This window comes from Daldinia caldariorum (assembly GCF_022478825.1).
Source record: "Daldinia caldariorum strain CBS 122874 unplaced genomic scaffold F4812scaffold_5, whole genome shotgun sequence".
In the NCBI taxonomy this organism is placed as follows: domain Eukaryota; kingdom Fungi; phylum Ascomycota; class Sordariomycetes; order Xylariales; family Hypoxylaceae; genus Daldinia; species Daldinia caldariorum.
In genome coordinates, this window is record NW_025953041.1 from 258,854 (window position 1) to 285,687 (window position 26,834).

The 26,834-nt window shown below is 46.5% G+C and overlaps 8 protein-coding genes across 8 annotated transcripts; 3 read left to right on the forward strand and 5 right to left on the reverse strand.

Moving 5' to 3' along the window:
- The first annotated feature begins 3,176 nt into the window (after positions 1–3,176).
- F4812DRAFT_320487 (PAP2-domain-containing protein) lies at positions 3,177–4,898 on the forward strand. The gene is made up of 3 exons (XM_047931447.1): positions 3,177–3,704; positions 3,788–3,927; positions 3,986–4,898. The coding sequence occupies exons 1-3, from the start codon at positions 3,265–3,267 to the stop codon at positions 4,726–4,728; spliced, it is 1,323 nt and encodes a 440-aa protein (XP_047791463.1). The 5' UTR covers positions 3,177–3,264; the 3' UTR covers positions 4,729–4,898.
- Position 4,899: 1 nt separating this feature from the next.
- Positions 4,900–7,135, reverse strand: F4812DRAFT_320474 (MFS general substrate transporter). The gene is made up of 3 exons (XM_047931446.1): positions 5,560–7,135; positions 5,336–5,497; positions 4,900–5,253 (listed from the first exon to the last, which is right to left on the reverse strand). The coding sequence occupies exons 1-3, from the start codon at positions 6,665–6,667 to the stop codon at positions 5,069–5,071; spliced, it is 1,455 nt and encodes a 484-aa protein (XP_047791464.1). The 5' UTR covers positions 6,668–7,135; the 3' UTR covers positions 4,900–5,068.
- A 255-nt stretch (positions 7,136–7,390) lies between these two features.
- F4812DRAFT_422176 (LamB/YcsF) lies at positions 7,391–8,958 on the reverse strand. Its single transcript, XM_047933631.1, has 2 exons — positions 8,354–8,958; positions 7,391–8,293 (listed from the first exon to the last, which is right to left on the reverse strand). Exons 1-2 carry the CDS (start codon positions 8,429–8,431, stop codon positions 7,604–7,606), a joined length of 768 nt encoding a protein of 255 aa, XP_047791465.1. The 5' UTR covers positions 8,432–8,958; the 3' UTR covers positions 7,391–7,603.
- On the reverse strand, positions 8,959–13,955 carry F4812DRAFT_422180 (AHS2-domain-containing protein). The gene is made up of 12 exons (XM_047933632.1): positions 13,260–13,955; positions 12,932–13,202; positions 12,655–12,828; positions 12,527–12,601; positions 11,984–12,455; positions 11,795–11,935; positions 11,557–11,733; positions 11,232–11,484; positions 11,126–11,183; positions 10,399–11,073; positions 10,201–10,339; positions 8,959–10,140 (listed from the first exon to the last, which is right to left on the reverse strand). The coding sequence occupies exons 1-12, from the start codon at positions 13,448–13,450 to the stop codon at positions 9,080–9,082; spliced, it is 3,687 nt and encodes a 1,228-aa protein (XP_047791466.1). The 5' UTR covers positions 13,451–13,955; the 3' UTR covers positions 8,959–9,079.
- A 21-nt stretch (positions 13,956–13,976) lies between these two features.
- F4812DRAFT_470249 (ankyrin repeat-containing domain protein) lies at positions 13,977–20,673 on the forward strand (the record flags this gene model as incomplete). Its single annotated transcript, XM_047938958.1, has 10 exons — positions 13,977–14,660; positions 14,724–15,576; positions 15,607–16,039; positions 16,071–16,516; positions 16,586–16,679; positions 16,710–16,908; positions 16,942–16,967; positions 17,001–17,120; positions 17,157–18,090; positions 18,123–20,673. The coding sequence occupies exons 1-10, from the start codon at positions 14,461–14,463 to the stop codon at positions 20,671–20,673; spliced, it is 5,856 nt and encodes a 1,951-aa protein (XP_047791467.1). The 5' UTR covers positions 13,977–14,460.
- A 147-nt stretch (positions 20,674–20,820) lies between these two features.
- F4812DRAFT_422185 (D-isomer specific 2-hydroxyacid dehydrogenase) lies at positions 20,821–22,216 on the reverse strand. Its single transcript, XM_047933633.1, has 2 exons — positions 22,145–22,216; positions 20,821–22,092 (listed from the first exon to the last, which is right to left on the reverse strand). The coding sequence occupies exon 2, from the start codon at positions 21,929–21,931 to the stop codon at positions 20,909–20,911; it is 1,023 nt and encodes a 340-aa protein (XP_047791468.1). The 5' UTR covers positions 21,932–22,092; positions 22,145–22,216; the 3' UTR covers positions 20,821–20,908.
- Positions 22,217–22,374: 158 nt separating this feature from the next.
- Positions 22,375–22,863, reverse strand: F4812DRAFT_422186 (uncharacterized protein). Its single transcript, XM_047933634.1, has one exon. It carries the CDS (start codon positions 22,802–22,804, stop codon positions 22,535–22,537), a length of 270 nt encoding a protein of 89 aa, XP_047791469.1. The 5' UTR covers positions 22,805–22,863; the 3' UTR covers positions 22,375–22,534.
- Positions 22,864–25,500: 2,637 nt separating this feature from the next.
- On the forward strand, positions 25,501–26,649 carry F4812DRAFT_422187 (uncharacterized protein). Its single transcript, XM_047933635.1, has 2 exons — positions 25,501–26,304; positions 26,379–26,649. The coding sequence occupies exon 1, from the start codon at positions 25,620–25,622 to the stop codon at positions 25,914–25,916; it is 297 nt and encodes a 98-aa protein (XP_047791470.1). The 5' UTR covers positions 25,501–25,619; the 3' UTR covers positions 25,917–26,304; positions 26,379–26,649.
- The last annotated feature ends 185 nt before the right edge of the window (positions 26,650–26,834 follow it).

The window sequence follows — 26,834 nt, forward strand, 5'->3', positions numbered from 1 at the left end:
TTTTTTGTGGTTTTTATTTGTTTCTTGGTTGGTTACTTATTTTTCAAACTCATAAATATAAAAATTATTTTTTTTTTTAATATTTTTTATATAAAAAACTTAATTTTAAAAAAAAAAAAAAAAAAAAAAAAAAAAAAAAAAAAAAAAAAAAACGCCGAACCCCGACGTTAGCATTGAAAAATTGAGGATGGCCGGGTAACTAAATGGATAGATATTATAAGTATAGGACCTAGTATCAAATAACTAGCTTAATTATGCAAGTGTACTTGACCAAAACAAACTAATCCAATCTCCTTTTGGATGAACTTTATTCAATCTTTTTTTTTTCCTTCTTCTTTTTTTTTCTTATTATCTTATTAGTAATTGGGTCCACTCCCTTGGGCTTTGACGGTGTTCCCGGTCGGTAAGTCGGGCAGAAGCGGAGACCGAAGCGGGAACCTGGGACCTCCAAGTATCCACTTATCCTCGCTTTTCCGTTTTAACTCACCTTCTCTTTTTTTCTTTGCGCACGCGATCTCGTTGCTGATAACGTTTTACAAACCAGAGGCGACACCATTTGCGCCATGCAGACGGTTACATACAATGCAATGCATCAAGCTTCAAGGACATAAGTAACGCGGGATGTGGAATGTGGAATGCGGTGTTGTATACCATTAAGTGATCCTTTTGCTTGTTTGAAAGGATGCATCTGCATATACATCTGCATTTACATCTGCATCTATCTTCCTATGTAAAACATCTACCCATCTATACGTACTGCCATGTTTAACCTTTATTAACTCAACTTCGAGTTTCTTGGGGGCCTCATTAATACCTTATCGAGACACACACATATATTCCGTACACACACGACATATTACCGTTATAAACCTCATGTGTTCAATTGGTAATGACATACATAAGCGTGTTCGTAGCGACGCAACTTTGATAGGCTGTGACGAGCGGCTCTGGGACCCTCGAAAACGGTCCAAAGTGGGTTGCCAAGGCCCTTAAACCTTGTAATATGCTACTAATACACACATGCCAAGATCTGCCAAGAGCCGGTTGCATCGCTATTGTTGCACAAGCGCGCATCTTGTACTGGTACATCGTCGTTTCTTCGTACTCTACCTAGGTACCTTCGCATATTTTCGTACAGAATCCGAGACTCGTTTGTGCAAATGACTTATCTTTTGTATTTACCCCTTGTATGGGAGTTATGCACGTGTGAATTATTCAAGCGTCGCATGCCATTCCCCAGTCCCGACTCTTCCGATGGCGCCAACCTTCGCTAGGCTAGCGCTAACTGATTCCCGCTTGCTGGATTCCAAAACGTTTTTTTTTTCCCTTCTGGTTTGATGTTGGTGTCAAACTGGTGAAGTCCACAAGGGACCATGTAAGATGAGGACATTGTTAGCCTTACTGGATCTCGACTCGTTTTCGCTTTAGATTTTGCCGAGAATTCTGACATGGGAATTCCACCATGGGAATTTGCGCAATCAAGTCAAGCCTTTATGGCTTAGTACATAGTATTTACCGATGCTCTGGTGCTTTTCAAAATTGAAATACATATGCAGAGCCCCATAGAATCGACTATGTTATAGTAGGTGGAAACCCGTAGAAAAAAGGGTCCTCGGCAAAATAGCTGTCAAGAAAACTACTAAATGCTCTAAAAGATGAGATGGTAGTTCTAGTCATCAACTTACCGGTCGTAGTAATTTAGACTAAAGGGTGGCTAGACTTTGAAGCATTTCAAGACAAGTTGTATGGTTGACACAATGGAGAGTAAAAACTATCGTCCTTCGATGCGGGAAATGTATCCATATTCATCCACAGTGTATATACCTAAGAAAGACCCCAAGGTCATTCCTAAACCACGTGTCTACTTTTGCTCTGCATACCCCTCCACATCATACGCCTCGGAGAATCGCACCCTGGATTTATACATTACATATAATATGAGGATGATGCCTGATTTTGGGAAGGCTGAAGGCGTAAGTGAGTAATCGGTTGGGTTTCGTTACAGTTACCTACTCTGGTAGGCGTTGTAGGTATCATCTACTGTAATAACTAGACCGATGTTCCGCAGTTACGGAATCAGCATCACAACCCCTAATATAGAGTAAAGTGACCAATCGCGCCGCGTTGCAAAGGAAGCAGGCTGGGCAGGACAAGTGACAAATCTCATCTCGGTTTTCCTACGGTTTCCTTTTGGTTGGATTAGTTCCAAGGTTACATATGTGATGCACACTATCAGTGTAGTACGGTAGATATTAGCGCTAACTTAGACTTAGAGGCAAAGAAGAGGAAAAAATTAGCCCCCAATCTAGAGCCGTGTTGGAATTTAAAGTTGCGGTACGGCGCTCGTAACTACTACACCGGGTTCTTAACTTCTTAAGTCCTACATAGTTGTACCTAAGTACTTCAATATGTGCGGGATGTTGCAGTAAAATTTAATCCGGCTCTAGCTAGGTATCTATTGTTATATATACATTTAATAATACTTTTACGCGTATTAGGAAACCCGTTCATTACCTGATTTGAATTGAATCATCTCCTCGTCGAAACATTAATTGTAGGTGAGATCCGAATTGCACTAGGTACTAAAGACTATAGCGTGTACAGTACATCGGCATCCACAACCAGGTTACATGTATCGGTGGATGCATAATCGGTATGGGTCCCCGCTAAAGCTTGTACCCTTGTCGTAAGGCCAAGTAGGTACCTACCTGTAAGATGTGAAGTGAAGTACGTACCTTAAACCAACTTTTTTTTTTCCTCCTCGAAATCCATGACCGCCGGCACGATTCTGCCCAATCAGCCGAGCCTTACTTTGCGTCCTTCTCCATCCCTGTCCCCGTTATATCCGGATATCTGAGTTATTATGTATTGTACAATACGGCAACAAAGCACCCAGCAGCAGAGCAAGTTCTGTAAGTTGCTACTTGTTTTGGCTGCTCTCATTATTATATATCATGTACCTCCCCTTCCCTTTTCTTTCCGCTTTCTGATCTCACGATATCGGAATTGCTTCGTCCCGTATGTAATTATTCGCGACAAGTCGACGACTTCGACTTCATCTGCCTTTGCCTGGCGTCTGGGAGGATAACCAGCCCCAACATTCCTAGCCCAACCCACCTTGGCTAACTTGGTTAACCCCCGGGTTCGACAAACATTTCGTAAAGCCGGGTCTGATTCCCCCCCCAAACCGCTGTCAAGATACCTACGGTTTTTCTTGGAAAGACAGAGGAAAGATTTCGCCCGGCCTTGTACGAGAGCGTCCCGATGCAGCAGACAACTACTATCGTCGAAACGGAGACACAACTCCCTCTGGGATGGCGTGAGAGGTTAAGCCCGTCCAAGCTAAAGATGATACCAGGCCGTTACAACCTTCCCCGAATGTTCAACAACAGCAACTCCACTAAGCAAATGCGCCAATCCGGCTCCGTTTCGACAAGGAGCATCTCTGCTTTGCAAACCTCTTTTAAGATCACGGATACCTTTGAGCTACTGAGGACAAGAAAATGGAGTGTATTTGACATTCAATATGTCGGGTTGGCCGGCTTCACCGTTTTCTCTCTCTGGATTATGGACCCGCCGGCACCCATCATCAAGACCTTCGCCGCCTTAGGGTACTTGCTGCTTTTGTTCATGCCCATTACTAGGCAATTTTTTCTTCCTTCTTGGCCTATATGGACTTATCTCCTGTACTTCTTCTCTAGTCGGTAAGTGTTACGAAATTTTACTATTTTATACTCACTAGGAGGAGGTGGTGATATTTGATAAATTGCTAACTGAGCAACTTTAGCTTCATCCCGTACGACATCCGTCCGGATATCCTTGTGAAGGTGCTTCCTGCTTTAGAAGATATTTTGTATGGAGTTAGCTTTTCGAACGTCTTTTCATCATGGACCCATCCTGTCCTAGATGTATTCGCTTGGTTTCCATGTAAGGCATCCGTCCCTATTATCACTTTCGAAGAGCTGTTGCTAACCAAACCTCGCAGACGGATTGGGTCACTTTGGGCTTCCCGCCATTTGCTCCGCGATCATGTTTATTTTTGCTGCTCCAGGCACCGTCCCGATGTTTGCTAAGAGTTTTGGATGGATGAGCGTTTTGGGTGTATCGATACAGCTATTCTTCCCATGCACGCCACCCTGGTACGAAAGGCTGCACGGTCTCGAGCCCGCAAAATATGGGATGCAAGGTTCCCCAGCCGGATTAGCGCGGATTGACGCACTTTTCGGCGTCGACATGTACACCACTAGCTTTACGACTGCGCCTGTGCCCTTTGGAGCCTTCCCGAGTCTTCACGCCGCCGACGCGATCCTCGAAGCTTTGTTTATAAGCTATTGTTTCCCGAAGCTTAAGGGCATGTGCATATTCTACGTCTGTTGGATTTGCTGGGCGACGATGTACCTGAACCACCACTACGCTGTTGATCTGCTGGGTGGTGGCATTATTGCTTATTCCATTTTCGCTGTGGTTAGGAAATATTGGCTGCCCCGTCAGCAGCCTGGGAAGATGTACCGATGGCAGTACGAGTACGTCGAAATTGGTGCTACGAAGAAGAACAAGGTTCTGGACGAGGAACTTGGATACGGTCCCATCGGAGCCGCTAAGCGAAGTGCTGACCTGTCGGACGAATTCGCCGTTCTGGACAGCTTCATGCACTCGGCGTCGTCAAGTGGGAGCTCGAGCCCGACGTCAAGCACCAGGAGCGATAAGAGCGATAGGAGAAGAGATTAATTGCATAGAAGAGATGGCCCTGGCATTTATGATACCACGATATACACATACCTAATATTAGAAGACAAGACGAAATAAAGTTAATACCGCCGAAAGGCGAGATCGTTACATCATTTATCTATCTTGGTGCGCGAATTTGATGATTTACGTCTGTGTGATATATTTGAAGATTGATCAACGTGTTTAGTATCCCGGCGTCGATATTTCCTACACGTTGAGGATTATTTGACGCAATGTTGTATGGATCGTTACGTTGGATGCTTTATGATATCAACGTCAATTTCAATTTGAGCTCCATCGCTTCTAGTTGTATATATACTAATGGTATATATAAGTGCCCTCAATTCGCGACATCTCTCTCGATGCTTGTTTTTCCAATGGCGAACTTCTCTTTTTCACTAGATACTAGAACTGTATCCGCAAGACCTTCCTCCACATGGCCCTCATTATCGGAGGCGTTCTTGGTATCTTGTCCAACCGGAACGTGGTCGCGAATTACAAGCCAAGTTGGGAATACAGACAGTCCTAATGAATTGGTTAGTCTCGACAAGATCATTTGGGACCCAAAAGCTGGGGATCTGAGCGACTTGCTCCGAGTCGAACTTACCGAGCAGGATGGTATTTACAGCTAAGGGAACACGGCCTCCAGTCCATTTTTGAGTATTCAGTCCGAATGAGACAGCCTGAGCAAAGCTCTCCTGCCCCCTCAGAATACCTGAGAATCGTGTGAGCTCGGATATATTGTCGGTCATGGTGGCCACGAAGTAGTCTGCTTCAAGTTAGCACTTTGCTTTAAAAGACAGAAATATCAGGAAATCCAGTTTAACTTACAAAGCCAATTCTGAAGCGCCTGTCGAGAAAAGTCCCAGAGAATCAGCACGAAGAATCCCTCAACAAATCCCTTATCCTCCCAATCGTAGGCCGGCGGGTTGCGTGTATACTTCTCCTGGATAACCCAGCAGTAAACCCAAGCCACTATATGCAGCGCAACAACGTACCAAAAGCCAATGATAATCCGCTTCCTGACGGCAAGGCCGCGGTAGTCTAACAAGGTACTCATGAGTTGTGACGATATCAGTGCCGAAAAGTTATTGACAAAGCCGATCAAGGCACGCGCCCGCACACCAAAGTAGTACGACTGAAAGTTGCTGTTGTACTGGTTGAAGTAAGCCGCCCAGAAGATCGGGAGCAAGAGCAAGATGTCCTTGCGCTTGCAGGCTCTCCACAGTGCACGAATTTCTCCTGCGAATGAGCCTTCGCTCTTGATGACGACTTTTGACCCGTCCGCACGCTGGACCTTCTCCGGCGGCGACAGCGCGAGTGCTAGAGGAGCCGCAACACATTGCAACGCGATGAATATGAGGTACGTCTGGGACCCCACTTTACCCTTCGCCTTAGCATTTTCGCTATGATTAAGGGCCAGTACGATGGCACCTCCAACCAAGGGACCACCAGTCCTGAACAATAGCCATATGTTCAAGTAACGTCCCCTCTTCGCCGGCTCGGGATACCCAAGCGCTATGGAACCTTCCGCCGCCCAGAAGCACCCCGCGCTGAAACCGCACGTCACAGCGCCGAAGAGCACAAGCCAAGACGCCCCCGTCCGGTTATTCAAATACAGCCCGGCCGAATAAACCGGATAGCCCACGGCACCAATGAACAAAACCCAATGCAGGCCGATGCGGTTCGCCATGGGCGCCCCGAACAAGCACATGAAGCCCATGATGGCGAAGACGAGTGAGTTCGCGGCGTTGACGAGATACGGCTCTTGCGCGCCGCCCGCGCCGAGGTTGTTCATCGCGTTCCATAGCCCCGGCGCGATGAAGCCGACGCTGCCAATGACGAAGGCATTGAATAGTGTCGTGTGATACCAGGTGCGCTTTTGCTTTTGGACTGCGGCGCCGTTCGTCGGCGCGTCCGTCACGGAGGAGCCGGTCATTTTTTTGCCGGTAGATTGCGGGTACCCCGTACTCTTCCGGCTCGAAGTTTAATTTAAGTACGGACCGGATAACCTTATTAAATAAGTCGAACCTTATTTTTTTCGGGACGGAACCTTAATTCGCGAGACGGTCGTACCCGTTGGAAAGAGCGCATGTGCACGCACCTGCATCTTTATACCTCACACAAGCAACACTGGCGATATTGGAAATACTCGATTTTTTTTTTATTTTCTTTTTGGTTTGCGACGTTGCGCGATGGCCCGCCCCGATCACGACATCCTTTCAAAGTTATACTCGGTCCACAACCCCGGCCTGTAGCAGGGTATCGACCGCCCGGGGTCCATATTTTCGGCCATTCTAGCTAGATCTAGGCCGCCAAGGAGATGGCTTTGCCGATTCCAGCCGTCAGGAGACGAGAGATCTTTTGGCCTAATCAAGGAGAGGAGGGTGTTTTAGGACGATCCTCCTTCGTGTAACGCCTAGACCAAGTCTATAGCAGTGAAAGGTCTTAAATCTTGTGCTATGTATAATGCTAAGCATTGGTTGATACCCCGTTGCTCGTTGATTTTTTCTTAAAATATGGAGATCTTCTGATATCACGATTTGAAGCTAGATTCGCATCATTTCTTGGGAAGAGTTTTACTCGGGCTCTCACAGACTTACCGGAATATATCATTCTGCAGGAGATAAAAGACCTCGGTGAATACTGCCTACGAGAAATATACCAGAGAAGTAAGCATATTCGAATACAGAGGTACTATCCTAAAACATATACCCGTCCTCTCATTATCCCACGTTTTTAACGTTGTGTTCACGTTACCTGGGCGAGCATATAGTCTTGCCAAGGATAGCCTGTTGCAGGGCTATCCTTTCCGCTTCCGATAACATACAGTATCTAAGTGAAGTTAATTGACTCATCGTCGCATAACTAACTACTACACATTCTTTACCTCTTGAACAGCTTCCCTTGCAGCAGCAGCGTTTGCCAATGCACCTGGTAGATCCGAGTGAACGCATATACTAAATCCCTGCTTATCGACCGGTATATCCACCTTGTTACCATTCTTGCTTATCGCCTTTCCCCCGGACTCTACGAAGAGTTGAATACGTTGAGCGATCAACTCGGGAGTAACTGGGGATGATTCTGCTACTGGAACGAGTCCGCCTTCGTCGTTGTAATCTATATCCCCGTAGAACTCGGGGATAAGCTTTACGCCAATCCGCTCGCAGTCGCTGACCATATGCTCGGTGGGCAGTGAATAGATCGGAACATTGAAAGTTTTGACAGCACGAAGTACAGCATCTCGAATCTTACCATCCCGTTGAATATAGAAATAGAGCTCGCCGTGGGGCTTGATGTGATTCATAACCATGCCTTCGGCGGAAAGGATAGCCGCCAGAGCTCCGACTTGGTATAGCACCAGGGCGTACATATCCTCGGGGAAAATATCCATCTTCCTTCTACCAAACCCGAGGATATCTGGCATACCCGGATGAGCGCCGACTCGCACGCCGCGCTCTTTGGCAAGGCGGACAGTGCGCACCATGGTAGCAGGGTCGCCGGCATGGAAACCACAGGCAACGTTTGCCACGTCGACGTAGCGCATCAACTCCTCATCCGGTCCCTATCAACAGTTTATACGTGAGTCGGGGAGGTAATAGATAAGGGAGGAAATCGGGCTTACCATTCGCCATCTCCCGAAGCCCTCTCCCATGTCGCAATTGATCTCTATCCATTGTGAATTAGCTTTGTCTTCGGACATGATGACTTTCGCATCGAGTTTTTGGTTGTCTTATGTAGGTGTCTCTTTTTTGGACTTTGGTTAATGCAACCTTAGATCTCCGCCGCCACTTCATTGAAGATCAATGATTCCCCGAGCCACCCCGCAGATAGGCAACTCGGTTAGACTTTATCGATCGGAGGACCCCATGTATTCGGTATGCTGTTATCTGCTCCCTTCACGTGGGCCTGTCACCGTAATAATCCTCCAATTAATTCGGTTAATGCTAACCGCTAAAGACTTTTGGTGTCTTGTGGGATCCTGATCACCGGTTGTACTAACCTACATGTACCTACTTAATACCACGGCATGGGGAAAAGACCCCGCTGGCTGTAGAAATTTACACAAAACAACATCATATGCTTCGAATCTACTTCCGGAATGTTCATAACAGGAGGAAACGATGTGAGTTACAATATTTAACAACCGCTGGGAATGACTAGGGGTTTGAATTGAGTGGCTACTGAAGTCACGGATATCTAAAATAGATTTACGTAGAAAGAATTGGGTCCTTATGTACCAAAATATTAATAAATGCTGAACTCATGGTATTGATTGATAGAATAACTAGATGATGTAGGTGTTCGCTGTGTAGAACTAGCCAATCTCAAGACTGCGTCACTCCTTCGTTTAATTGACGTCCTCAAGAAGAACCAGGGACGTGCCAGGTGAAACAAGCGTTCCTTCTTTCACGAGAACTTCCTTTACTTTAAGACCGTGATGAGATTCCTCCGCCATTACTGGGATCTCCATCTTCATAGACTCGAGGATAACAACCGCCTTGTCCTGTTCTATTAACTCGCCCGGCTGCGTAAGTATCTTCCATACCTTTCCCATTTGCGGCGATGAGACTGCTGTTTCTTCCCCTACTACGTGGCTACTAGTATGACTCGTCTTTTGTTCCTCTTGCCACTCCGATAGGAGGATTTCTTCCCGGGCACGCATTTTCTGTTCTGCCGCTGCTTGCTTAGCGCGGAACTCGACTACCTCGGGTAGATCGCGATTCTTGTTGTCCTTGGCAAGTTCGGCATGGGCGTCAAACTCGGCGTCTTCGATCTGTATCTCATATGTACCAGCCTCGAACTGCCTCCAAATCTCTTCGTATTCCTCTAGGCTCACCTTGTAAAACTCGACGAGGTCAAACGGTTCGAAAAGCCACGGTTTACCCACTTGAAAGCCTGGCTTTAATGTGTACATATCCCACACCGGAATGGATTTTGCAAGCATCATATAGCCACCAGGCTGGTCGCCTGGGTAAATACAGAACATGCCGCCACCGAGGGCCACTGTTCCTGGGGGTGTAGAGATTCGCGTAGGATTATACTTCTGAGAAGTGAGGCGAGGCATAGGGTCGAGGGGCCATAATAGCGGTAAACCCGCCATGAAGCCGACGGTAACCACGAGGAATTGCGTCTTGTGAAGGATTTCGAACACGTCATTTCGGGAGCTGAGTCCGTTGTTCTCTTGTACGTAAGAGACATTATCTGGGTTATAGACTGCCTTGCTACGTTGTAAGGTAACGTAACGGTTCTCGGCTTCGCGAATCGAAGGATGATCGAAGACGATAGGGAGACGGAAGCGACGAACGGGTAACGGTTTGTCAATAGCACTGCTTTGCTGGTGGGATTTGATGATTAACTGCACCACGTCTGACTGAGCGATCAAGTCCGGTTCGTACTCGACGGTTATAGCTATCAGAAAATATTAGTGATACACTTTTAGGAGCGATGGTTAAAGGAGTATTGACTGACAGCTGATATTGATATGTACGAAAGTCCCCGGGACTTTACGGGTTATGATAGATCTCGCAATATTGTTCGCTGCCACCGAAGTCTCAAGGCCTATCTCCCGAGAGGTATCTATATTAACAATAATAAAGCAATCGCCGCCCTGAATACAGTGACGAAAATTAGCGAAGCCAAGCTATCCGCTTGCATAGAAAAACATACTTGACGTAATGTTAGTGTCGGCCCTTCTTGGTCACTTGAAATTACTTGTAATAACGCATCGGGCTTTAGAAACTCCTCGTGGAGCTCTAGGAGCGATAGGGGGTTCTCATATGCCAAAATGCCGTTCGATATATGTTTCGCGACCGCGTTGATGAAGTCGGCCTGTTGGCTGGCTAGCTTCCGAGCAGAACTGTACGAAACTGGTTCCAGTCTCATCTTATCTCCGGGCTTGAGAGCTCCGAGTTTCCATAAATCTGCAGAAATAACTGTGGAGGAGCATATGAAGCCGCCTAGGTCGGGCGAATCTTGCGAGAACAAGATTGGGCTGTCACCAGTGAAGTTGACCCCACCAGGACGAGGATATCCATATTCGATGACATTGCTAGGGTGACTACCACCTTCCTGTCCATGACTTCTTGCCCACTCAATCTGCGGGCCGACCAAGCGTATGCCAGTTCTGTTACAATTATAATCAATAGTCCATTCGCTCGAGTACAATATTTCTCTGCCAGCTTCTGTGATGTATTCGTCGGAATCGTGTGGACCGTGCATCACGTAAATACTTGTCACGGTCGTGGGGGGGATCAAGTCTGGTGGAAGCTGATACGAATGAGGTAGATCAGATTTCTCAATGTCTATCACTTCCAAGTGGTCGCCAGGCCGTAGTTGTCGACCCTTCCATCGAGTTTAGTAACCCTATGAGCTTATCGGACATGGGAATACTCACTTGGATACCTCCGAAGACGAGATTCGGCGTGGTGGATTTAGATCCAAGCCATTCAGGCCTAAACTTGGTTAACGGCTGACTTGATATGTCCTCTGGAAGTACTTACACCCCGGGAAATCCTCCTCGGACCGCGATGTAGCATCGACCTCCTGGTGTGACAGATGATCCAATATTGAGTGTTTCGCCCGGATTCACAACAATCGTGGACCACATCTCTCTTTTATTTCCGTCTACTTCTACTGAGAATGGGTAACCGGTAATGGCTACTACGCTTAAACTAAAGAATCGGAGTTTGGGTCCGCGGGCAGTAACCTCAAGACATTCTACATCTTGTGAATTTCCGACGAGCAGGTTGGCAACTGTCGGTATCAGCGGTAGTTAGCTACAGCAGGTATTCGGCTTGATTCCTAGAGAATGAGATTTAAACATACTAGTTGCAGCCAAAGTGTTTAATGGCTGACTTGGCGGTATTCCATACCCTTTCGTTGTCCTGTGACGGGATTGCTGTATGGTGGTAAATGCACCTGGTTCGATTATTTGGATCCCTGTAGGATGGAAAGTGAACTGTGTGTCTAGAAATGTCGTGAGGGTTCTTCCCGAAGAAAATTCTACCGCATGGGTTAGTTAAGTACAGGCCTATGATAGCTACGAGGGTATAGCTCTACTTACCCGGCGAGCTGATTATTGACTTCAATATTGTCAAATTCGTAACCAGTCCGCCAACTTCTGTCGTTTCCAATGCTTTTCGCATGGTCACAACTGATTCTTCTCGGGTAGCTCGGTGTATGATTATTTTGGCTAGGAGCGAGTCTGAACATGTGTTAGATAAAATTTGAACATTTCTTGAGCCTTACTTACCGAAATAGGGGCTAACAAATGTGCCAAGCTGTATGAACGTATCGACTCGACCGTGTTGTCTAGGCCAAATAACCGACTGGACGTGACCCGAGCTTGGCAGAAAGGAATCAGCTGGATTCTCAGCGCATACCCGAACTTCAATCGCCGACCCTTTAGGGGTTGCGTCTGCTCGAATTCTCAAGAGCTCGTCAGAAGGGATGCCGACTTTCCCCTCTAGCTGATACTTGGCTTGCTGTAGCATCAAATCGACAAGATCGACACCATAGCGCATTTCTGTTATACCGTGCTCAACTTGCAAACGCGTATTCATCTCCAAAAAGAAAAAGTCCCCTGTTATGTCGTCAACGAGGAACTCCACAGTTCCGGCTGACCGATATTTAATCGATTTCGCTATTGTCAAAGCAGCAGAAATGAGTCGATCTTTTAAGCCCGCTTTGTCTACTAAATAGGGGCTTGGACATTCCTCTACCACCTATATAAAATCGATATAAGTATCTGAATAAAAGCTCGGCCCTTTATAAAGATGGTAATTTAAAGACTTACCTTCTGGCGACGCCTCTGAATGCTGCATTCCCTTTCGCCAAAGTCTACGACTTCCCCTGTGCCATTACCAAAAACCTTGAATAACACTTTAATATTGGCTAAATATTAATCAAAATGGTTGAACATACCTGGACCTCGATGTGGTGGCTTGCACCGTAGTATTTTTCTATGAAGACGCCCGTGTCATGAAATAGTTCTCTCGAGCGGCTATCTACACTAGCAAACGCCGTCGGAACGTCGCTTTCGGTCTCGCAAACGTACTGACCCATGCCGCCGCCTCCACCGGATGCTTTTACTATGACCTAAAATAGACTCCATGTTAATAAACATGCCAATTGGTAAAGCGTTTCCAAAGTAACTGTTGGTTGTATAAGAATCAAAGTGTATATATGGAAGGGGGCTCACTGGGAAGCCGATCTTACGGGCTATCTCAAGTGCCTCCGTCGCGCTCTTAAGGAGCCCGGAACCTTGGATAACTGGAATACCTGCAGAGACTGATAGGTCTCTCGCTACATGTTTCAAGCCCATCTGATGAATAGCCTCGCTATCAGGGCCAATGAAGACGATGTCTGCATCGTGAATTCGACGAGCAAATTCGGCGTTTTCGCTTAGAAAGCCGTAGCCCGGAAAGACGGCGGTAATCTCTTTTTCCTTGCATATATCAAGAATTGAATCACTGTAATTGTCTTATTAGTGAAGCTACCGATACAGGTAGTAGCTAAGTCAAGTTTACATGTTCGTATATGCTTGGGGTCCTTCTCCTTCAAGGAGGACACTCGAATCGGCGAGGCGCACATGAAGCGAACTGGCGTCTGCTGTGGTAAAAATGGCGACGCTTGGGAAGGATAATCGTTTGCACGCATTAATACATCGTACCGCAATTTCGCCGCGGTTTGCGATAAGTACACGAGGAGTTAGAGACATGATACGGGTTACTACCTCCTTCAGATTTGACGAACAGATAAAGAGAGAGATATATGTTGGCTCTACTGCTCAGTTGATTATACTACTTGGCATTAAATAGTCTAGGTACTTGGGGGATTCGTTGCTATCATATCAATAGGGGTCGATCTTAGGATGAGGGGGAACCGGGACTGATAAGCGTTCAAGAGGGGGTGATTGGGTTTGGGGAACGCCGCTGATACGCGTCTGGTATAACTATTGTTTACCATATGAGGTAGGTACCTAAGGTAGTTCTGGGACGCTTCACTACGCTTAAAATAGGTAAAAGCCATCTATCGAAAATTGATGTCCGGTTGTTACACTCGATGGTGGTTTAGAATAGTATTATCGCCGCTTTCATAGGAGCAAGGTCCTCATAAAGCTGTACTAATAGGTTATCCAGGTGGTTAGCCTAATATGAAGGGATTTTTGTGTCGTTACAAAGTATGTTCAATAATAGTAATCAAATTTCAAAGACCAAATGTTATTTAAAGTTTCTGATGCATTGAGATTTTGTAATGTCAACATGTCGACACTAGACCCCCGACCGTGGGAGAGGGGAGTTGAGGATTCGTCTTAGACCAACATCCCACCAATAAAAGATATCTTGCTCGACACTTATTCAAAAGCATCTTTCTGTTTTGTCACCACGACACCATTCAACATTGAACTTGAGGGGAGGTAGGCGCCTTACTTAAGGTGCTGTGAGATACAAACCGCCGAGCCAAAAGTGTATTTCTTATTGGCACAATTGCTATTATAAGTCCATCTGACAGGTGCCTTACCTTAGGTACTGCCGTTGAAATGATGCTCCTGGCCAATGACATAACAGGTAGATGGGGATCCACTCATGAAAGCTGTTGCCTACATCCTACATGCCACTCTCTTTTGTCTCTGCCGTACAAGAAGAATATAAAAGGAACGATGATCCGGCTTTGGATGTCATTTCTAATAGGCATTAAACCCATTGAATACCGAGCTACCTTTCGACTATGCTAGGCCCACCGAGCATATCAAGTAGATATGTGATAGTTGATCACGAGGAGACGGCTCTGAGCCCGGAGTTGGAAAAAATACACAACTGGCTTAACCCAACCGACTACTTGGCTGAATCAGGAGAGTTTCGCCGTAACCTCTCATGCCAGGCCCCTGGAACTGGACTATGGATAATTCAGACCCATGGGTACAAAAAGTGACATGCCTCTTCCGAGCATGGCACCCTTTGGATTAAAGGCGTGTCTGGCTCTGGGAAGAGTGTGATGGCCTCTGCAATTATCCAGCATTTACGCACATCTGAAAATTGTCCGGTACTCTCCTTCTTTCGAAATATCGTTGCAGACAATTTCTCGCCACGCGCTCTTATCCGAGATTGGCTTGCCCAGCTTTTGCCCTACTCTCCCAAACTGCAAATTTCACTCCGGCAACTTTTAGAGACAAGCCTAGAAGAAACTTCGGACAATGAGCTCTTTCGGTTTTTCCTTGATGGAGTATCTTCTATCCCAAAATGCTTTTGTATTGTGGATGCTCTGGATGAAATGGACGGAAATGATACCGGAAATAGGCTGTTCCTTGACAAACTTAACAGCTTAGCTACCCATCGTCCTCAGTCCCTGAAGCTACTTATCACCAGTAGACCCAAGCAGTATCTTCAAAGCGCTTTAAGGGTTACATCAATCGTGCACATAGGTCATCAGCAACGTCTTGTAGATGTTGATATCATGGCGTATCTACATCATCGATTCGACACGCTTCGCAAAACCGAAGAAACGCGGGACGTTAAACAGCAAGTAATTGATATGGTAGCAAAAATGTCTCAAGGTTTATTCATAGTTGCCAAACTTACAATGGACCAAGCAGAGGCTTTTCTCCTGGCAGAGAACCCAGTAAACTCTTTTGCTCTCGAGCAATCCCTCCCCGTCGGACTGGAGCAAACATACACCAGTCTGCTAGCGAAGCGACGGGAGGAGAACAAAGTCAGTGTTGAGACCCAGGTTTTTGTACTTGAGGCCGTCACTCATTCCTCTCGCCCTCTGCGGTTGAACGAATTAGCGAACCTGATGGAATTTATACGCCCAAGCATCGAAGCACCGGCAGACTTTAAGGTCCTGGTTGCTACCTGCTGCTCTCCACTTATAGAGATTCTCGAAGACGAAACTTTACAAGTCATTCATCATTCGTTCACTGAGTTCCTCCGGGGTGATACGCGCAACCTAGAAGTAACGAACACGCCAGGTGCATTTCCGGTAATAGAATCCCAAATGGCCCACCAGCACATAGCCATCAACTGCCTTCGATATCTTCAATCGGGTTCTCTGCTGCTTGAAAGCAAAATTTCCAGCGATATGGCTATGGAGCCATCAGTGACCTACCAAAAGCCACAACATCAAATTGATCCAGGTACAGAACATCATGAACGTGAGCATCTACGATTGAAAAAGCGAGGGGACTCCTTTAAATATCAGGTAGCTTGCTTGCACCATTCATTTTTGAGTTATGCCGTGGAAAACTGGGCATACCATGCTAGTCTTTGCGGAAAGGGGGAAGACGAAGAACTTTTCGCCGCCATCTTCGGTTTCATCAAATCATACGACAAAGCTTTTAGAAGATGGTTGGCCCTTCAATGGGGGACGGACATCAAAGGGACCGGAAGACACGGAGGGCTTGCCGACGGCATTTCACATCGCCGCATTCTCGGGATTGTGCAGACTTTCTATTAAGTTGATAAGAGAGGGCTTAGATGTATCCGCAGTCGATGCCCAGGGACGTATTCCGTTACACTGGGCAGCAGCCAATGGCCATGCGAAGCTTGCTTCATTGCTGATCCAACGTGGGAGTGACCCGAATGCTGAGGACGAGTATGGCCTAAAGCCGATCCATCTTGCCGCCCAAAGAAATCATGTCGCGGTCGTCAGAGTACTACTTGAAGCTGGCGTTGAACCTGACACAATCAAAACAAAGGAAAATCATACAGGGCGTCTACTAAGTGGAGAGACTGCCACGAAGGGAGAGTGCGCAATATTATACGCTTGCCAACGGGGCCATACACAAGTCATTACAACGATGATTCCTTTTTGCAAGCCAAAAATGTTGGAACGCCTTCTATGAATGAGCTGTCAGTTCGGACGGACAGATGCAGTCATAGCCATCTTGGAAAAGACTGATGTCTCAGCAAACGCTACATTCCGTAGTGCGACTGCGTTATACTTAGCATGTATGTCAGCTAATGTGAAGTGTGTCGAAGCTCTTATAGATGGGGGAGCGGATGTAACTCAAATGTCGAGGTGGACACCCAGACGGACTATAAATGGCGGCGGCCTTTATGGCATTGCCACTGCACAAGCCCCCTTACACTGTCTTGTGCAATTTTGGCACGAAAATAACAATTTGTCTTGCCGAGCTATCTTGAGAATGTTGATAGAGGCAGGCGCTGATCTTGAGCAGTCTGATGGTAAGAATCAAACGCCGATAATCAGAGCGGCTAATTTCTTGCCAAGATATAGTCGGAATTTATTTCCTATACCTGCTGTAAAAGCCTTGGTAGAAGCAGGAGCAGATCTGAAAAAGACCAATGTTTCTGGGGATACTCCTATGAATATGATCTTGCGCCGGCATCGCGACCCCGAGATTATACAATTTCTCCTGAAGCACGGGGGTGATCCAAATCAAAAAGGGCTTAACGGAGATACAGCACTGCACTGTGCGATCGAAAGGCCGATGACTATAATTGAGGAAGAGAACATAGAAGCCGTTATTAAAATTCTACTTGAAAACGGCGCCGATCCAAATATCCAGAATATTTATGGTAAGACTCCAATATATAAAGCGATATCCGCCGGGTTTGAAATATCCAAGGTGCTTCTCAAAAATTGCGCAGACGATGCTGTTAAGAAGCAATGTTGGTTTGGCTTGTCTTCCGAGTCCAACATTGAGAAATTCACCGAATCTCTCGAGTTATTACTCGCGGAGGGTATTGATATCAACACCGCAGATAGCGATGAGCGATGTCTTTATCTTAAATGCTTGATGTCAGAAGACAAGCTACGCATTCTCCGCAATTATGGAGCGAAAACAGACTGCACCGATATTAGGGGAAACGGTGCACTTCACATACTTTCCTCCCAAAATTGGTGCGCGCGCGAGCGGATGCAAAGGCGTATTACTGAGGACGGATTGGACCCCCTTGAACCAAACCATTCGGGAGACACGCTTTTACATGTTGCCTCTTCGTCGTATAAGGGTGGAAAGGAGGATGTAGACTATGTCCGCTGGCTTATTAGTCTTGGAATCCCAGTAAACGCCGTTAATGATAATGGTTGTACAGCTCTCCATACCTTCATAAAGGGAACTTGCTACGAGAATGCCGAAAATGCCGTACCTGTTGATAAGCGCGTCCATTTCGTCGACGCAATCAATTATCAGAATAATGTCGACTTTGAAATTCGAGATAATGAGGGAAACGCGGCCCTTCATTTAGCGGCCATGCGTTCGGAAGCCCACGTCAAAGCGCTTCTTGACGCTGGGGCTGATCCAAACTTCTTAACGGAAAATCGTCAAAACTTACTACATCTTTCCTGTCAGGCCGGGAACCCAGTATCGTTTGCCAGATACTTCAACTGGGAACGGTAGATATAAATCAGGGAGACTGCTTTGGTAGGACCCCGCTTCATTATGCATGCATCTCAGGAGAACCGGAGTCTGTGGCTTTTCTACTTAACCACGGGGCCAATCCTGGGGCACTGGATCTCGAACTTTCAACTCCACTCCACGCATGTGAGCAGTTTATATTAGAGCAAAACATGTGGAATGTGCATGACCCTCGATACAGATGGCAAGGTCCGGGTACAGATACCTTCCGACCACGCTCGTTCACCCCTGTACGGTTATGGCATCGTAAGGGCCGTGACGGCAGGTCGATAGAGGCTATGAATGGCTCTCTCAGCGCTGGAAAAATTGTAGAGTTACTTCTCAATGCAAACTGCAATGTTGCCGCCGTCAACATGTCTGGACTAACAGCACTAGATATAGCCATTCAGTTCGGTTCTTGCGAGTTCGTTGAGATATTTTCCAAAGATGAGGACCTGTTCAAGAAAGCAACCAGGAAGCTTGACATGGAAGAGGGAGCGGATCTACCGGAGCGGTTACAAGAGAAGATGAAAGCTCTTATGGACTTGATACGACCAAGGCCTGCACCTGGTATTCTCGGCGAGAGCAAATCTTCTTTTAGCAGAGTGACCACGTCTATTTACACTTACTTGAATCTTCTGATAGAAGAAGACGTTGTACGGTTAATCAACGAAGGCTTCGAATCCGACCCGCCAAATGTTTCTCATTATAAGCTCCTTGAGGAACTCATGAAACCTGGTCACACACAGGTTGCCAGTCGAGTATCTCGACTAATAATGCACTACAGCTCTTACACAGGTGTTCGAGATCTGATTGAGAGACAAAGAAAGGCCGAAACACAAGAATATAATTTCCGCGCCCACATTGCTCTGGAACTAGCATGTCAAGAGAAAAATTCTAACATGTTAATGATAAAGCTCCTGATAGAAAGCTTACATATCGATGTTAATGCACGGGGAGCATTTGCCGATAGATATGGGAGCAAAGACTCTGTGTGCGTGACAAAGGTAAACCCCGCTGGAACAGCACTTCACATACTGGCATCGGCGGACCATAGCTGGCAATTGGAAGGCATGAAATATGTACTTTCACACGGAGCCTTTGTTGATTCTCTCAACGAAAATAGAGAAAACCCTCTTCACATCGCTGCTCGCAATATAGATTTCAAAAGTGCTCCTGGCAAAGGCCTCTGGAGATTGGAAGCGGTATGCATACTTCTTGATCATGGGGCTAACCCAAACAGCCTGGACGATGCAAGGCTTTCCCCTCTTCATAAGGGTTCTTCTTCCCCAAGAATTAGAAAGGAGTTGCTCCGCAGGGGCGCAGACCCGACAATTGGCGATAGAAACCCCTTATTTTTAGCTGTACACGACCAAAACCTCCCAGCACTAGAGGCATTTCTCGACACTGGACTTGGAGTTGATTCGCTCGATGAAGGGCGCCATAGTAGGGGCGTGTATTTCCAGGTGAAAAAGTCTCGGAAGTTGTACGCTCTGCTGTGTGCAGCTTTTACTACGAGGACAAATGCCAGTGTTAGAGACTCGGTGCCGCTTCTTCGCACACTTGTACAGCGAGGTGCTAATTTGTATCTGCCACTGAATGACGACGAGACTATGATCCATTTTCTATGCGAATATCCACAGTACGAGATCTTGGACGCGTTGCTACAAGAACCATGTGTGACTCGAATCGACTTTAACCGCCGTGATCAGCGTGGCCGAACGGTGTTGATTGCTTCGTGCGATTGGCGTGAGACCTTATCTAGTAGTGCGTATGAACAATGGCATCCTAAGGCCTTGGGCCCTCCGCTGAGAATACTAGACTATGGAGCCAATGCCACCATCGCGGATAACGAAGGAAAGACAGCGCTCCATCACCTCATAGACAACACTGGTATGTCGGACGAGGTCATTATTGAATTTATCAACTACAAACAAGTTGCTCCTACCTTGCTCTTGAAAGATAACTACGGATTTTCGCCGTTCCACTATGCTTCGCGTGTCCTGCGACCCGAACTTTGCAACTTGCTGCTTGCCAAAGGCGCAGATCTTCTAGAGCCCGATTCGAACGGTTGGTCAGTTTTACATCACATAGCCCCGCAATGCCTCAAGACACGCCGAGAACCACTTCCATCCGAGCGTAATCCATTCAAACTACCTGATGATCATTTCGACAAATGTCTAGCTCTCTGGCAAAGGTTCACATCGGAAGGGGGATCTATAAACGCAGTTTCTAACGATGGGTCCACTCCGTTGCACACCTTTCTGTTATCTGCAAATGTAAACTCTCGCACACCGGATTCAGTGGAGCACTATCTTCGTCAATTTGAGAGACTCTTCGCGGCCGATAGCGGTGTTGACTTATTTGCGCAAAACGGACAAGGCGAAACGGGTCTCCATTTGATTTCTAGGAGGGCGAAAGAGTACTATGAAGAGAAAGACCACGATAAGGTAATGTTTAAGGCGTTCATGGCCAAAGGACTGGATCTGTTGAAGGATTTGGATGCCAAGGGGAGAAGGGCGCTGGATGTGGCCAGTGCTTTTGAGAAGGACAGTATCATTTCAATCTTCGGAAGAAAGTAGGACATTGGCAGAATTTCAAATCTCGGGTATTATATAGGATTTGTTGGTATGCCTAGGTAGCTGAGGCATGGTTGATATGAAGAGATCACTCTTTTGAATTCGCCTTCACTTATTGATTTACCGATATAGACGTGTGGTAAAGGCATATGTCGGACCATGTTAAAGGTTGAATTTCATAATTATACGTACGTACTTCGTGGTATACTGCTTATAATATATATAAATCCATCAAGAATCATAAATCTGCCTCCTTCGGCACCCAATCAAGCCCCTTTTGCTCACTCACCAAAGTCAATATTTTGCCTTCGTCAATAGCCGCTTGCAGGTTCCTCAGTACGAGACGTTCCATCTCTCGCTGCGTCTCCACAGTACTCGTCCCCAGATGGGGAAGCAAGAATGCTCGGCTATTCTTCACTAACCCCGGATGGACCTCCGGTTCGTCCTCAAATACGTCGAGGCCAACCGCCGAAACGTATTCCGACTCCAGCGCAGCTACGAGGTCGGCCTCGTTGATTAGCGCTCCGCGTGCTGTGTTCACAATGACAACGCCTTTCTTCGTCTTGGCTAGCTCAGGTGCGGAGATTATGTGGCGGGTGCTTGCATTGAGGGCTAGGTTCAGGGATAGCACGTCTGACTGGGCTAGCAACTTGTCAAACGACACGTATTTTGCGCCCTTCTCTAGCGACGGGTCTAGCCGCCGTCGATTGTGATAAATGATATCCATGCCGAAACTGCGCGCGCGCTTTGCCATGGCGCGACCGATACCACCCATTCCCAAGATCCCCAGCGTCTTGCCGCGGGGGTCGTGGCCTATCTGCGACTTACCCTTCCAGCGCCCCTCGCGCAGCGCAACCAGTGGCTCGTGCGCGTATCGCAAGGCGCCTAGCATGAGGAATATGCCAACGTCGGCAGTGGAGTCGTCGACTGCACCGGGAGTCGAAGAAACGGCGATCTTGCGCTCGCTGCACGCTGCCACGTCTATGTTGTCGTAGCCGGCGCCGTTGTGGGCGATGAACTTCCACGACTCCGGCAGGGACTCCACGAGCTCCCGGTTGAAGGGCCCGGTTATCGAGGTGGAGGTGTTGGACCGATAACATCCCCGAACTGCGGAGTACGTTCCATTTCGGCAGTTCTCAAGAAACTGCTCTCTCGTCCCCTGGCGAAACTCAAGAAGTGTGTATTTGCTGCTGAGAGCCTTCCATTCTTCGTTTGCATGGGCTAGGTTCCCGATGAGAAGAACGGTAGGAAGCGAAGGCATGACTAAGCGATATTGTTCGTTCTCATATGTACATACTTTAGGGAGGCAAGTCAAATAATTTCTATAATTTCTCGAATATGGCGTAGCTACCTGACCTACCTAATATATGAGGTTGTTGGTGTCATACAGCATATCCGAAATGCCGAATTTCGGAGAATAACCTAAAATCGCGTTTAACCAAGATGGCGGATTTACCAAACTACTGGCACCTACCTTTAATAGACCCATTTAATGTTCGCTAGCTCATAAGTGTTGCAGTGTTGTAGTGCTGTTGATTGACAGCCCTTGACTAAGGTGTATTAGTGCCTAAACACACCGGTTTAGAAAAGACTGAGATAATAGAAGCAAAATATAAGCTCCCACTAACCACCCGCTAGCCACCCAGTTTCTTGGGACAAGATCTACCTAAGCCCCCTGCCCCTCCCCCTTAAAAAAACATTACCCCACACAGGAGGAACTAGTGAGTCGTATATCATTGACAGCGACGAATAGCAGGAACATAATCACTGATTCCAAGACCTACATACACATATAAGCGAGGAGGATGTGTCCAAGTCTCAGTTCCCATCCATATTTCTTGCATGTTGCTTTCTAGCCCAATGCCTAGGTAAACATCCTTGTGCTGTCTATATGATGCTCAATATCGAGTTTCCTGTTCATATCAGCGTGTCCAGCAAACACCAAGGTAAGGAACAAAGCGAGAACTGAAATTCCAGTCCAAGTAGCAAATACCATCTGGAATCCAAACTTGTACGCGGCGCAAACTATGTTGCGAGTAGTGTCTTCGAGAGTGAGCAACTCATGCAGATAGTAAAGTTCTGCACGATCGGCGATGTCAGTTGGTAAACCTTCCCATCTAAGCTTTAGCTTCATGACGTTCTGAAATATATACAACTTTGGTTTCCATCGTAATGGAACGAAATCAGTGTACATGACAAGGCCAAGTGAGTGGATGTCGCCTCCGCCCACGCCTTGGATACATCAACCCACGATCATGACTGTGATGTCCTCGGCAACACAGCAGAAATAAGTCCTAATAGTAAAGGCCGCAACCGCAAAGGTGAGACAAAGGGGTCGGCCGATAATATCGCTGACTGAGCATATCATCGGCATGGTAACCGCGTTGACAAGAAGGTACGACGTCGCGATCCAAAAGGCTTGCGTGGTCGTGCCGCCAATTTCATTCACAATTGCCTATCGCATCCTCATCAGTTAATGCCACTATAAATGCTAAGGGTAATCCGCCATACGATCAATGATGTGACAATAATAGTAGCATCAAGGGAGACAATGAGGTTGAGAAAAGCGATAGTGTAGATGATGGCTTTCTCATGTTTAGAAGACTGCCATTCCTCTTCGACTCGCTGCTGCGCTTTGCTTTTCGATTCATTTCTTACTTCGTCTGAAGGCTAATCACTTAGAGGAGGGTCTGTCGTGACCGTTTCCTGATCTGCCACAAACGCGTTTTTTGGACCCATCGTGATAGGAGATGACGATGATAGTTATAAGTGTAAGAGATACATACAAGTGAAAAGATTCGAGGGAATTCGAGAGAACTACGGTATGAATATCTGTCAGAAGGACCAGTGATCTAAAGCTGCGTGGGAGGTAGAAATAAATGATCGCCAGATGAGTAAGTTCAAAAGGTCGGTTTACTTGGAATATTTTTAGTAATCCATTTCTGAATATCAATTACTCAAGTATTTAATAACGCCAGAAAGGGCAAAGGGAACGGTACCTTATCTAACTTGGGTAGGTATCTAATTGGTGTGACTGAGCTCAGCCTGCCTTGGATTAGATACAAAGAGGGTGTGCTGAGAAGCAAGTGAGCCTCATTTCAATATATCCAAGCATTGAAACAATTACTTCCGTGTAACTCTGTTGGTTACCTTATGTTACATGCTTTTGTGTGACATCTCCAACTGCTGTGCTCATCTCTGTTACTGCACAACAATTCATATTCGGTCAACCGTGTGAGACAGAGCATTACTGGGCAGTCTCAACATGATCGCATTTGACTACTCCCTGCAATAGACTTCCATACGCCCACCACCTTTACGTTACCAGGTATCCAAGTTGCCTACCTTCTTTACATGTTCCAACAAGTTAATTAAACCAAACGAAAGGCGTCGTAATTCTCTTACCAACAATACTCAGCTGGGGCCAAAACATATTGTGCAATGTCCACGTCAAATGCGGGCCTGGGAAGATTGTAACGTAGAAGGTAACATAGGAGGTAATAACCAGCATTGTTAGGGACCTTGGGGTTCCTACGAGGTGTTGACATGACGCCTACAACTAACAGTCACGAGATGGGATCTGCTTCCGGCAGCAACTTCAGCAGTCGGCCACCTTAGGAGGCATCTAAAGCAGGTAAGGATTTGCAGAGGCTTCATTATTACATTGGATCCTTGTGTTCTCTTTTCATCATATATGTAAGATCTATTGTCTGGTTGATGTTCTACACTCGATGTCAAGGAAAAATCTGCTAATATCCTGCATCATGTCGAACAGCTCTATTATATCCGATAAACCACCACCAGGCCAGATGTCAAACTTCAAGCACATAACAAATCTTCATGTGATATCCCATTTTACGAATGCAATATGTTTACTTTTAACAGTACTTGTTTTCCTCGGTCGCGCCTATGCAAAAATATATAGTACAAAGAAGCTGGACATTGAAGACGGTACGATACCCGTCTACCTACCTCTTAGGTACCTGGGAAACAATATATCAGACACTGACTAGGTAATTTTTGTCTTCGTGATAGGCCTCGTATTAGCCGGAATGGTATGAAGCCCTACTAGCTACGGCCATACCGGGCAATCATAAAGCAACTGGCTTACAAGTAACATAATAGGGAACCTACTGCGGCAGCATATGGTGTTCATATCACTTCATATCCGTTTATGGTCGCCTTATTGATGAAGGGGATGTGACAAAGGACGTTACTTCGGCATTCTACGTATGATACTTTTACAGGTTCCAATTCAAAAATACAAAATAGTTTCCAAATGTTGATAATTTCGGTAGATTTACCACATCGGAAACAATCTGTCTGCTGCTAACTCAGGGCTCTGGAAAGCCGCCATTTCCATCGAGTGGAATCGCCTCTTCGTTCCGTGCGGCATCAAGAACTCGTTCTACTGGATTGGTAAAAGCTTGCTGGCTTTCATCAGTTTGACTCATATTGCGTATATCATTGCCGAGAATTTGTCTTGTTTTCCATACCAAAGAATCTGGGATAAAACAATCAGCGAGGGTTACTGTATCGACTCGAGAATTTACCAGGTCCCAGGCTCAGTGTCCAACTCGATCTACCTTGCTATTGTATTGGTTATGTCACAAAGAGCAATATGGCGTTTACAGTCAACTGTGAGGAAGAAGCTTGGAGTTTCGGTCTTATTCCTTGTCGGTTTCCTGTGAGTCCCAATGTGCCTTTCACAAAAGAAAAGTTCCATAACGATACTAATGAAAACTAACCACAGAGCGTTGGCATTTTCGATTGCCCGCGGATTTACCATGGTCAAATATATCAACCCAGATGACAGTATGTATATGATTAGCGCTGTCTATCTTTGGACTTTGGCTGAGAATACATGCTGTTTCCTTGCGCTTGGTGCCCCGTGGCTACCAGCAGCAATATCTAACAGAGGATCGATCTCCAGCGCCATTAATCATTTGATGCTTTATACCCGTCTCTCTTGGAAGAAGCGGGGAGAAAGGACAAAGTCCCATTCTTGGCCATCTCATCGAGCCCCCGTCCGAAGTCAACAGTCGAGTCCAGGTACGATATATAATGAAGCAAGAGATACCACAATACCGCTAGTGAAATATCCGTCAACCTCTAGCAAGAATAAACAGACCGGTGAAGCGGATTTAACTAGAGGAGGTATCCTTCTGACAACGGAGATTATAGTTGCAATAGGTCAAGCAGGTCATAATTCACTTACTGGAGACCCTTGGTTTATTAACGAGTGAAATAAGATATCTGGGAGGAGGGCGGAGGAAACAGAAATTTCATACAATCAGTCAAAGAGCGACTTTTCATGCAGACCATCACCAAAATACTTAGTTCGGCGCGAAGAATCAAAGTGTCGTTAAGCTTAGCATTCATCTGAATTGCCAGAGAGGTACCTAAGAGTAACACTTTCCATCCTTTCCCAACCTGTGCAAGCAATGCGTCTTGAAAATATTCGCTTCGCCGTTTGTTTTTGGGGGGCGCTCTCTTAGATGGCAGCCTGCTGATCTGACGTGACATTTCAGCATCGAGTGGAAATTAATTGCAGACACCTTGCATGCATGGCCCCCAAAATATAGGTTAGGTACCTGCTATACTCTTAAAACATTGGTGGCCATTTAAGCAATCCTAAGAAGGATTATGAGTCCATTGAGGCCATATAGATAGAGCGGTGAGTGTGCGGGGGATCTGGATGGTCCTACAGGAGAGATTGATTTCATGCATTTGTATTGCCATTGCAACACAACCCCCGACCGCCCCTATCCGGAGGGTTTATCAAACCACTTTGATATCTACCTAAAGGTGGTTACTTGTTATTATTCGTGGTCTTACGACCTTAAATCATTCATAGATCCTTTGAATCTTCGTCATTGAAGTAGAACAACACAACTGGCCCCGAATCGGTCGATGCGAGTAAATACGTCGTACAATTGAAACTGGACCAGTCTCCTTGTGATTACCACAGAGTCTGGGAGTGATTGAGGTTATTTCTTTGCCTATTATTTGAGCGTGGGCTCGTTGTGCCTATAATTCTAGATGGCACCAGACCCGACCCGCTTGGTGTTGGGGGGGGGGGGGGGGGGGGGGGGGGGGGCGGGCGGGGGGGGGGGGGGGGGGGGGGGGGGGGGGGGGGGGGGTGGGGTGGGGGGGGGGTGGAT

What these genes read in the sequence shown, in the direction of transcription:
- F4812DRAFT_320487 (XM_047931447.1), top strand. Translation starts at nt 3,265, where the DNA reads ATGCAGCAGACAACTACTATCGTCGAAACGGAGACACAACTCCCTCTG. An exon ending in CTGTACTTCTTCTCTAGTCG is followed by an intron (nt 3,705 to 3,787) that starts GTAAGTGTTACG and finishes GAGCAACTTTAG; the next exon opens with CTTCATCCCGTACGACATCC. An exon ending in TGTATTCGCTTGGTTTCCAT is followed by an intron (nt 3,928 to 3,985) that starts GTAAGGCATCCG and finishes CAAACCTCGCAG; the next exon opens with ACGGATTGGGTCACTTTGGG.
- F4812DRAFT_422180 (XM_047933632.1), bottom strand. Translation starts at nt 13,450, where the DNA reads ATGTCTCTAACTCCTCGTGTACTTATCGCAAACCGCGGCGAAATTGCG. An exon ending in TTCAGAGGCGTCGCCAGAAG is followed by an intron (nt 12,456 to 12,526) that starts GTAAGTCTTTAA and finishes GATTTTATATAG; the next exon opens with GTGGTAGAGGAATGTCCAAG. An exon ending in CGTACATATCAATATCAGCT is followed by an intron (nt 10,141 to 10,200) that starts GTCAGTCAATAC and finishes ATTTTCTGATAG; the next exon opens with CTATAACCGTCGAGTACGAA.
- F4812DRAFT_320474 (XM_047931446.1), bottom strand. Translation starts at nt 6,667, where the DNA reads ATGACCGGCTCCTCCGTGACGGACGCGCCGACGAACGGCGCCGCAGTC. An exon ending in GGCGCTTCAGAATTGGCTTT is followed by an intron (nt 5,498 to 5,559) that starts GTAAGTTAAACT and finishes AACTTGAAGCAG; the next exon opens with ACTACTTCGTGGCCACCATG. An exon ending in TGTAAATACCATCCTGCTCG is followed by an intron (nt 5,254 to 5,335) that starts GTAAGTTCGACT and finishes CCAATTCATTAG; the next exon opens with GACTGTCTGTATTCCCAACT.
- F4812DRAFT_422185 (XM_047933633.1), bottom strand. Translation starts at nt 21,931, where the DNA reads ATGCCTTCGCTTCCTACCGTTCTTCTCATCGGGAACCTAGCCCATGCA.
- F4812DRAFT_422176 (XM_047933631.1), bottom strand. Translation starts at nt 8,431, where the DNA reads ATGTCCGAAGACAAAGCTAATTCACAATGGATAGAGATCAATTGCGAC. An exon ending in GCTTCGGGAGATGGCGAATG is followed by an intron (nt 8,294 to 8,353) that starts GTAAGCCCGATT and finishes AACTGTTGATAG; the next exon opens with GGACCGGATGAGGAGTTGAT.
- F4812DRAFT_422186 (XM_047933634.1), bottom strand. Translation starts at nt 22,804, where the DNA reads ATGAAGCTAAAGCTTAGATGGGAAGGTTTACCAACTGACATCGCCGAT.
- F4812DRAFT_422187 (XM_047933635.1), top strand. Translation starts at nt 25,620, where the DNA reads ATGCTTTATACCCGTCTCTCTTGGAAGAAGCGGGGAGAAAGGACAAAG.